At 37.0% G+C, this 11,018-nt stretch overlaps 1 protein-coding gene across 2 annotated transcripts; it reads left to right on the plus strand.

The window, feature by feature from the left end:
• The first annotated feature begins 3,529 nt into the window (after positions 1–3,529).
• On the plus strand, positions 3,530–6,847 carry zgc:92664 (uncharacterized protein LOC436695 homolog). Of its 2 annotated transcripts, XM_036597631.1 has the most exons (6): positions 3,530–3,722; positions 4,042–4,136; positions 4,944–5,045; positions 5,448–5,668; positions 5,771–5,875; positions 6,139–6,847. In XM_036597631.1, exons 1-6 carry the CDS (start codon positions 3,702–3,704, stop codon positions 6,201–6,203), a joined length of 609 nt encoding a protein of 202 aa, XP_036453524.1. In that variant the 5' UTR covers positions 3,530–3,701; the 3' UTR covers positions 6,204–6,847. The 2 variants fall into 2 exon arrangements, with proteins under 2 accessions (XP_036453524.1, XP_036453525.1); XM_036597632.1 differs by lacking the exon at positions 4,944–5,045.
• The last annotated feature ends 4,171 nt before the right edge of the window (positions 6,848–11,018 follow it).

Consider the following 11,018-nt stretch of genomic DNA (forward strand, 5'->3'; position numbering starts at 1 on the left):
CAAAGGGGTCCTGTATTTATGCCTGAAGTAAAGCACGATCACCAGTTTCTTTCTCTTTTTCTTTACTATAAAGAGTTTCATTTGTTACACTCTTAAGACAAACACTATTAGCACTTTAGGCCCTGGTTATACAGATCCAAATTTAACCTACAGTGATTGATTAGATTTCAATTTGTTATGTAAATACATACTAATATGCATACTAATATAACGCATAAAAAGTTACCTTTCAAATCAGTTTAAGTAAACTGTGGTGTAATATTTGTACATAATAGTAAATAACTAGTCTCAATTTGCTCATAGAATAATATTAAACACCTGACAGACTGACCAGGAGAGGGGGCCAAAGTCCTGCGGCAACGCCTCTTCTGCTGTTTTTTTGAAGCACTTTCAAATCACAAGGCATAGCCAGGAGGATTATACACTAGTGTTAGTTGATTATTTGCACATAAATATACATTTTTCAGGAACTCTTTTACACAATAGTGCATTTTTTCTGTGATGAATACAAACTTTGTTGATCTGTTTACCTCAAAGCTATAGGTTATTGATTATCAAAGATAATTCCATTTAGGTTGTGAAAGGTTATGGAGTTTTTCTGCATTTCAATCAACTGGTTACAAACAATGCTAGAATAGACAATCCCCAAAGAATCTGGTAAATCTGGTTCTTCATGTCACTGCTGGTTTTTGCATTCAACTGCTCTACTCAACAAGCCACTGTCGCCATTGTTTCACTAAAATCTCTGATCGTGACTTTAATAATGTAAAGTAATAATAACTGGTTATTTGACAGTAAAACCATATGTGTTGGAATTATTATGAGGACTCTTTATAAAGTCATTGACAAGACTGGTATTGATGGCACCTTTTAATGGGCTCATATTATAAAAAAGTTTTCCTTTACTGTTTTTGAAATAAAAGACTTTAATGTAGTATGTTATCATTGCTCATACTCATGAATTAGGTCTGTTTTCTCTACACATAGAATTCAAATTAAAACTTTCATCTGTCTTTTTGTTCGCCCTGTATCAGCTGACACTGTAAAAGTGTGTTTAAGTATAGGGCACTGTCAGGGTTGGGATGTAATGGAATACCAGTATTTGGAATACATATATTATTCTTATTATATAATATTATATATAATGTTATACGTACATTATATGTACACCGATCAGGCATAACATTATGACCACCTCCTTGTTGTTCATTGTCCTTTTTATCAGCTCCACTTACTATATAGGTGCACTTTGTAGTTCTACAATTACAGACTGTAGTCCATCTGTTTCTCTGCATACTTTGTTAGCCCCCTTTTACCCTGTTCTTCGGTGGTCAGGACCCCCATGGACCCTCACAGAGCAGGTACTGTTTGGGTGGTGTATCATTCTCAGCACTGCAGTAACACTGACATGGTGGTGGTGTGTTAGTGTGTGTTGCGCTGGTCTGAGTGGATCAGACACAGCAGTGCTGCTGGAGTTTTTAAACACCTCAGTGTCACTGCTGGACCAACAGTGTCCTGTGGGCAGCATCCTGTGACCACCAGTGAAGGACTAGAGGATGGTCAACACAAACTGTGCAGCAGCAGATGAGCTATCGTCTCTGACTTTACATGTACAAGGTGGACTGACAAGGTAGGAGTGTCTATTAGAGTGGACAGTGAGTGGACACAGTGACCACTCAAGAACAGGGTAAAAGGGGCTAACAAAGTATGCAGAGAAACAGATGGACTACAGTCTGTAATTGTAGAACTATAAAGTGCACCTATATAGTAAGTGAAGCTGATAAAATGGACAATGAGCGTAGAAACAAGGAGGTGGTCATAATGTTATGCCTGATCGGTGTATTTATGCACCATGTTTCAAAGAAATACCATCAATGCTTGTTTATTAACTATTTTGAAATCAGCAGACAGCATGTAAACACATACTGTAAAGAAGAACTTGAAAAATGGCTTCTTTACAAACACTGAAGTTCCTTCTAAAGCCTGAGTAGACTGATAAATCACTACGACGAGCCACTTTAATCTGAGTGTTAGTAGGGATGACTGAACAGAGTGAACATGTTCACGAGTGATAATCTCAGCTTTGGCACTGTACGGGACTTGTGTATGCACTCTTTGGCAAGTTACATACCTATCATTAACTGAAAATTACACAGCTACTCATTTTATAGTCAAATTTGTGAGTTTTTGTTATTGGAGTATAACAAATGTTCGGCTTAGGTTATAAAAGGGCAGTGTGATTATGGGAGCAGCAGTGGAAGCAGGCAACGAGAGCCTAAATAATGTTGAGAGTTTTGTATTCATTTTTGAATTCATTTGAATAATTGAATTCTTCATGAAACATGTTATCGGAAGAATTATTATAACAAAACTGCCAACCAGTAACAGAACAGTGAATTAAATAAAAACTACAGCAGTTTTCCCCAAGTACTGTATCAATACATATTCTAAATGTATTCTAAATATGTTATTTTTATGTACTGTAATGGACCGTGATACTGAATACATTTAGGACAGTGTATTCGGTATTCAGCCAACACTACTTTTTTTAATGCATTTTGCCCAACCCTGTGTACTGTAGTGTAGTTTGTTGTCCTCCAGAGGTCAGCTAGCGTCCACTGAAATAATACTTCCTGTAGAATCTGGTAGCTCACTTAGTTAGTCTACAGATTTTGCTGAGATCCAAGGCACAGAGAGATGACAGCATCACATCTGTACCACAACCATCCACAGTTTTAATGAAGGGTCATCATTAATTACAGTATTTAATAGGTAAATTTTACTAGGTCTGTACTGCTCTAAAAATAGATTTCAGTGGTAAACATTACAAAATGTTGGAGTGCGTCCTCATATCTCAGTGTCATGATACCCTGGAGATCATGCCTAAAATAACCTATATGAATACAGTTCAGTCTGGTAGTGGGCAATTTATCATCTATACCAGTGTACAGTGATACTGACATACTGCAATGTATATAAGAGATAATGAACCTTATGAATGATCTGTTATAATAGATAATGAACCTTTTGTCTGTGTGCCCATTGCCAAGCACTTTGTTGTTTATTTATTTATTTATTTGTTTATTTTTAAATCTCTTTTGTCTGTTTTTGGTGTCCAAGTCCTGACAATTAACTGCAAATTGCCATTTTCTGGGTGCTTCAGATTATTTTGAAGAAACTGTTTAAAAGGCATTAAACTGTAAATAAACAGTAAGTAAGTAACGTGCTTCCAGTCTGTGTTCTCTTTGGGGTAATTTTAGGAGAAGAAAACAGAAAAAGACCAACTGATTAAAGTATGTCAGCTTTGTCAGACATTATTAATACTAACGTAAATATGATATATATTTGGAAAACATTATGGTGCTGAACACTCAATGTCGTTCAGACCTGCTGGTAGCGATCACTTTTGAAACGTAGGAACAGCCAATAATCACAGAGAAATCTACTAGCCTGCGCATTTTGGCGCACCTTTGAGTCTGTTGAGGACCTGATCGGATCTAACCAATCACAGACAGCGGCAAAGTGAAAATGGGCGGAGCGAAGCCTTTATGGCGCACTAATGCCGCTCATTTATTTCAAAACACCGTTTTTCTTTAATGTAAGAGATTCATAACCGGCTGGCGCTCAGATCAGGTGGCCGGACAGCGTTTCCTTTCTGCAGTTTTAAACGTTAAAGCTTGCCAGATCAGACAGAAGGAACGATGACTTCGGCATCAACAAAGGTACCTCCGCAGAACAGCTAGTGCAGCTAGGCGCTGTTAGCCAGCCAGCCGACTCCGGAACTCGGGGTCGATATAACGTTAACTTTAACAAACATTAGCTGGTTAAATAGCGCACAAAATACGGTTTAAATTCTACCTCTTACAGGCTTCTCCTCACTCAGAAAGAAAGAGTGCTAACTAATCTAATGGTTCTCCTTGTTTGGCTCAAGTTCCAGCTAGCTGGCTAATGTTTAGCCTGATTTCTGTCCCCATCAGTGAGCAGCTCACACAGTGTTATCACCAGTACAGCTTCCCTCAAGAGTGATTTTTCTGTGTCTAGGTTGGTGAGATCTTCTCTGCAGCAGGAGCTGCTTTTACTAAACTAGGGGAGCTCACCATGCAGCTGCATCCAGTGGCTGACTCTAGTCCAGCAGGGTAAGCCGGAGTCTCTCCCTGTGGAGGCAGAACTGTTTCCCTACTATGTTTTCATTTTGTGGAGCAGATGAACTCGGGTACCAACATATATTTGTTTTTTTGTCCTTTTCATTGAAAATAAATGAAGCTATAGATATGCCTAGCATTCGTAAACACTTGTATTTTACATTCTACTGCTGAGCGTTTTTGATAAAATTCATAATCATGATATATGGAGAAAATTAATAATGGATAGAGTTAATGAACCCATTACTTAATACTGGAACTCTGTGCTAATGGATGTTTTACAAATCTGGCACAGCTTTTATTGATTTGACCATTTTATTCAGTTTTCTTCTATTACTATTGGTGTTTTTACCAACAGGGACCCCACTTTATGTAATGTCAGAGAACATTATCATGGAGATTATATTTATTGATCAGTACTGCTGAAAGTAAAAGTAAGCTTTGTTTGACACTAATACCAATATAGACACCACTGCCCAGCACTTAATACATTCTCCATATTTTAATTTGGTAACAGTGAATTATCAGTCATTTTAACACAGTTTTGATAGCCTTGATTGTTTTTTGTTTTCTCTTGAATTTCTCAAAGACCTATGGAAAATTCAACTGTCAATCCTGTCTCAGATGTTTAAGGTGTTAAAATCAATTGAAAGGTTGTGATATTTGACCTTGTATGACATCCGTTTTACTAATTTCTAAGGCCATTTTGTGCAGAACAAAACTGGCTGAGATTTGATCTTTAGTCAGAGTGAAGCTTAGTCACACTATGGGACCTGTGCCTTGGTTGCTGTCTTCTTGCAGAGCTAAGTGGACGGACACTGAGATTGAGATGCTCCGGTCGGCTGTTAGGCGCTTTGGTGACGACTTGAACGCGCTCAGCTCGGTCATCAAGAAGCGCACAGTGTAAGGAATCAGGTCTCCCTCTCTGGCTTATTTCCTGTGCAGGGCCTGACTGTACTTGGCTCAGTTACAGTTCAGATTTAGGCTCATATCTCAGGTGTAGTGGATTCTGTAGTTTCTGTAGGTTCACTGCTGGAATTCACAAGGCTGCATGTTCATGTAGGACGGAATGTTAAATTTGGATGGAAATGTGTCAATGTGTGGTTTGGATATTGTGGTATTCTTTGCGGAAATTCAAGAGAAACAAAAATTCTAACTCAGGCTTGCTTGATGTGGTATTTAACCATGTTTTGTGTGATAGACACTTGTAATTTAAGATGGTTTTGGGTTGAAATCTTTAAAAAAAAAATTATAGTCTGCTTTGTATGTCCAAAGTACAAATTTAACTGAATCTCTTATAATTAGGGCACAGATCAAGACCACAGTCAAGAGGAAGCTGTATGAAGACAGTGGAGTTCCCTTGTCTTCTGATTCACCAAAGAAAAGCACCAAAAAGCTACAAGTTGCTGTTGCTCCCCCTCCACCACCTACAGTCATAGCTGTGCCAACTTCTCAGGTTGTAGTAACGACAAGCTTACAGGGAGCATCCTCAGGCCCAGCCAGCATTAAGAAGCCAAAGACATCAGGTGAGCTATTTTTGCATTTCAGACGTGAATGTGGAATAATTTGCCTCTTCTCAAATGTTATGATAATCACATTGAGACAATGTATGTGGTTATGGTTCACAGAGGTTACGCTTAGTGCTTTGAATGACTCGGATGTGAATAGCGACCTGGTAGACATAGAGGGACTTGGTGACAGCTCTGCAGCGAAAAAACTCAATTTCGATCAAGGTATGAAAATGTTTTGTGTTTGTGTTGATCAAAATAAGAACAGAAGTAGGGAGCTATATTTGCTCATTTGAGTTTTTATATATATACAATCTAATGACATTCATTTTCAGTATTTCTCTTTTTTAGAAATGTTGACAGTTATCAGTGTATAATTAGTCTTATAGATGCTTTGTAAATGCTTTGTTTCAAGTGACATTTACTGTGCTGTTCAGTCACATTTGTGCATAAGTAGTACTAAGTTGGTGGTCATTTTTGTCCTACAGAAAGCCTAAATCTTGACTCCAGTCTCATCATGAACTCCAGTGATCTGCCTCTCCTATCCCGCTGAACCTGGCTCACCTCTAATAAATATCAGCCGGAAACAAAAGTAACTCGCATCACTTCAGAATGGACTGTTTCTACTGAAAGTACTCTGTAGCCCAAGGAACTGTCTCTTGGGCCTTCCACCTTTTCATAGACTGAGCCTAAATTCGAATTCTAGTTTGGATGCAAGGTCTAATATGTAAGCTAGATGGAGGGCTCAATTCATATTACATTCTTCCCTTTGGTCTCAACTCCTTGGTTTCAAGTTTGCTGAAATACAAATAGGACAGTAAAATGTCTATGTACAGTTTTATTACTAAACGATATGGCCAGAAGTGCTTCAGGAACCTCTTCTATGCCATTATATTTCATATGTGTATTATAAATTCATATTAAATGTTTTATTTCCCCATTAATGCACTTTTTATTGTAACATTTGTTTCCATCAGAACACTCTGTCCATGAAAAGCTATATTTTGTATTTTCCTTTTGTGTTAAGTGGGGCTTACATAAGCTTATTTAATGCAAATTTGTAATCTTTTTTAATTTGTAGGCAGAACGCATGCAGATTTGTTCCATAAGATGACAAGAGTACACTGTAACACTTTTGTTTGTTTTTTAATATTTGTAGTTTTATAAAGGTGCTCAGTTTACAGGCTGTCATCAGTGCATGTTTGTGAGGACTCTTTTGTGAGCTGCAATAACTTTTTGTGGCAAACTATGCCATGTTTCCAAACATTTAATTTGTTGGTATGAGCTAATCCCATATTTCCCAACTGCAGGTTTGGAGGCCTACCTGCATTGCAGGGGTGTCAGATTCCAGCGCTGAAGGGCCAAGGCAGTGCAGAGTTTAGCATTCTACCTCATTCAACTCACTGGCTAATTAGCAAGGCCTTGTTGAGTTGAATCCTGTGTTAAAAGAGGGAAACACTGATCTCGGCAGAGCTGTGGCTCTCAAGGCCTTGAGTGCAACACCCCTGTTATAACGCAGTTTCATGCTTTCCCAACAGCAAGATAGTCATATTTTGCTATTAGCATTTTAAGAAGTACTTCTTGAGCTGAATCAGGTTTGCACTGCAGGTGATTCTCTAGGACCGGGCTTGGAAATCTGAGCTCAGTCTGGGTCAATGAAGAACTTTATTTGTAATCTAATATTAAATTATACAACTTAACTGGACACAAATGTTACTCCATTCATTCGATGAAGTGTTTTTATTAAATGTCTATGTAATCACTAAAATGCTACATTAGAAAATTATACTTAAAAAATAGCAATACTCCCCAGTGATACATGCATAAAACAGTATTCCTAGAAACAAACACATCACTCCTAGTGAACCTTTATAAAGCCTCCTGTTTAAGTAAGAAATGGGTTAAAGTCTTAAGAACTTGTAATTTGTATGGCTTGTATTGCAGTGTGTTCCACACTGTATTTGACTTAGTGAGAATCCTCACAAATAATTCTGATCCCTTTATACTAGAAATAGATTATTCTTAAAGTGGGGAACATTTTATTCATAAAAGTAAAAAACAATTTCCATCTCTAAAATTTTGGGGAGTAGAGTGATTTTCCACTGAGACAGTTTATGAATACAGGCCCAGATCCACTTTTGCAACATTTGGCAAATAATGGTCAGTGAAAACTGCAGCTTTAGGCAGATCATTAGTATCACGTACACTTAAATTTAAAATAAATCATTTATCCCAGGCAAGTGAGCTCCAATTATTCCAGTTGAGTGGCACTGGTGTCATAAAATTAACCAGCAACCACAGCCTGTGTTGAGTGTAACTGAACAGTAAATGCTGAATGAGAGACCTCAACGTGGCAATTTTAATTAAAATTAATGTAACATTTTGTGCATTTAAAATGTGATCAACTGAAGGGAATGTTTATCTTTGGTGAAAAATGGAACTTCCTGTAAATTACACCTCCTGCAATATCTAGGCATCAAGTGTAGACACCAGTGTTGTTTCTGTAGGACACTCAAACAGAGCCACATTAATTCATATAAAGCATTCACAGAAGACATTACATCTCAGTTTATCATGGAAATATTTTTAAATAATCTTTAATAAACTACAAGCTATCAGTCCACAAGCAGAATCCACATGGTGATGGTGGGAAATAAATCTAAACTCCAGTAAGTTTTAAACATATTTTTGTTTATTGCCATATAAACAATGATTAAGCATATTTTTTTCCACAAAAGACAATAACGGGTCTTCTTTATTACAAAAAGCTGCAAAAGTAATCAGAGATTGTGCAGATATTGGCTGCACAATATTAAGACTAGGCAAGTGCAAAACCCACACATCTCTTATCAGCCTTCAAGTACATGCATTTGTCATGTTGATCTGTATTCAAGAGAGATGAAGAGTGCGTCTGTCTGACGGGAGCAGCACAAACCATACTGGCAACCCAGGGAGAGGGCAGCTGCCAATATTGATGTGCTGCTAGTGTCAGGCACACTGAGACAAAGCTGCAGTAATGAGAGTGTTGTCTGGAGAAGGCACAGAGAGGGAGAATATTACGAAAGATATTTCCCTCGTACAGCTCTAATAAAGATACAGGGCAGTACTCATTCAAATAAAGCTAGTCGGACTGTCACCGTTTTTTTTTTTTTCTCCAAAACAAGAGGGAACACGATTTCCTTCATAGAAAAAAGCTTCTTGATGTGGCTACTTCAGTTACACAAATTCAATATTCGTGCCATCTCTGGTCATTTGTCAAAACAAAATTTGCACTGGACAACAGATCAATGCAATTCCGTAATGCTTTGATAAGCATCTGCTGCAAATTCAGAACACAAGACAGCTGGGACAAACTCTCTTCAATAAAGGGTATGTGAATCTCTAATGCACTACATTATTTTAATAACCTACACCCCCAAGCCACCAAGACTCAGCCTACATTAGGAAAAGATGCCCATCACTGCATCTGCACAGGTGGAGAAGGACACAGAATGCTATCTGTTACTGTAGAACCACCAAGGCTCCCAGTAACAGCACAGAATGATTTGGAAATCTCATATGAACCTGCAAATCATGATGTGCTGCTGGAGGGTACTCTGGCTGAAAATGAAGAGGCTATGAGGGTAGAACGAGATGCTGGTGAGATGCTGGCTTTCCTTAAGAGAAAAGGAAAAGATTATTAAATATAGGCTTCTTTCCTGAAGAACAGTGTCTTCATTTGAGCTTTTTCATTTCAAGCATTACACATCAGCTTCACAGCTGAGCTAACTGAAGATGAGCATAATGGAGATAAGACAGACAGTTCTCGGTTAAAAAAAAATGCTTTACTGAATTAAAAAATTACATTAAACTAATATAAACATTTGACAAAATCAGTTACTCAAATCGCATTTTCAGATCACTATGAGGAGGCGTGTGGTCTTTTGTATCTTTCAAGGCCTATTACACTTAATAAGAAAGTGAGAATGTTCAAAAGGGAAACAAAATGGTGGATTCAGAGGGAAGAACAAGAAAATAAATGTAAAAATAGGGTCTATTTAAAAGGTTATTCTTTAAATAAATGTGTCTACTAAAAATGTTAAATGACAATACATTGATCAAAAACACAAAATAGTCCAGTTATTTAAAAAAAGTACAATAGTTCCAGAATTTTTAACCATGTAATTACCATAAATCCCCAAATTTGCCAATTTTATTTTTTGTTTTCTTAATGTATATCTTGTACCCTTCACCACTTCTGTTTTGTAATAAAATGTCATCTAATCATGTAACAGAGATATTGTAAAATATCATCTGATCTTGTCAATGAACAAGAAGGGAGGAAAAAAACAAGAGGGGGACAAAAAAAAACCACAAAACTTAGTTTTCCAAGAAAACCAAGCTTAATCAACATAGGAGAAAAATTTAGAAGATTACAAAAATACTACTCTCAGAAATAAGAGGGTAAACATCTGAGATGCAAAAACCTACATTAGAAGAAATAAAAAAAAAAAGAACTGAGATATCTAATTAATATTACACTAATGACTACAAGTAATCTACAAGTTATTTAACAAATTAGCAAGACAGTTGTAACAGAGCTTGGCATATTTTAAGTGACAAACAATGAGAACTGATTAGACTAAAAAAGAAAGGAGGGAGCAGGAAAAAAAAACAGCAGCATAGAAGGGAATCCCAAAGGTGTGACCTTGACAATGACACTCAATAGAGACGAACCTAACGGACATAAATTTGTTCACTAAAGTGGTTCTGAGTGACAGAACAGTCAGATCGAGAGGACTTTGTAACACTATTTATAACTACGAACAAATCGTTGAGGGAAAAAATGCAGGCCTACCACAAAGCCCTAAAAGACACTCATACACCATCACTGACACATTTGAATTGCACAGTAAACTAATTAAAGAGGAAAAGCATAATTCTCACTTACCAAAATGTTTGTTTTATTTAATTCTAAATTCATGAATGAGAATAAGACGGATTGTGACTGAAATATCTCTTGTTATCACAACTGTTGTAAGAAGTGTACCCGAAAATATTAATAATTTCCTCAATACACCACACTATGTGGTGTACCCAAGTCTTAATGATCCCGATGGCATTAAAAATATATTCACAATCATAATTCAAATTTGTGTAAGGCTACAAAAAATTTGTTAGTTTCATTTAATAAAAGTATAGAGACTCAATTATATTTTTTTATTAACATTAAAAAATCTTAAGCAACTACAAAGCTGCAAAGTCCAGCAACTACAGACCATCATCAATAGCGCATTAAAACATTAGTAAATTATAGACCAGTGTGAAGCTTAACCGTTACGTCTGATAAAAGGGCAGTCTCAATCAAATGATCACGTCAGCAGAGATG

The sequence above is a fragment of the Colossoma macropomum genome, unplaced genomic scaffold (genome assembly GCF_904425465.1).
Source record: "Colossoma macropomum unplaced genomic scaffold, Colossoma_macropomum, whole genome shotgun sequence".
NCBI classification, from domain to species: domain Eukaryota; kingdom Metazoa; phylum Chordata; class Actinopteri; order Characiformes; family Serrasalmidae; genus Colossoma; species Colossoma macropomum.

What these genes read in the sequence shown, in the direction of transcription:
- zgc:92664 (XM_036597631.1), top strand. Translation starts at nt 3,702, where the DNA reads ATGACTTCGGCATCAACAAAG. An exon ending in TGACTTCGGCATCAACAAAG is followed by an intron (nt 3,723 to 4,041) that starts GTACCTCCGCAG and finishes TTCTGTGTCTAG; the next exon opens with GTTGGTGAGATCTTCTCTGC. An exon ending in GCTGACTCTAGTCCAGCAGG is followed by an intron (nt 4,137 to 4,943) that starts GTAAGCCGGAGT and finishes GTCTTCTTGCAG; the next exon opens with AGCTAAGTGGACGGACACTG.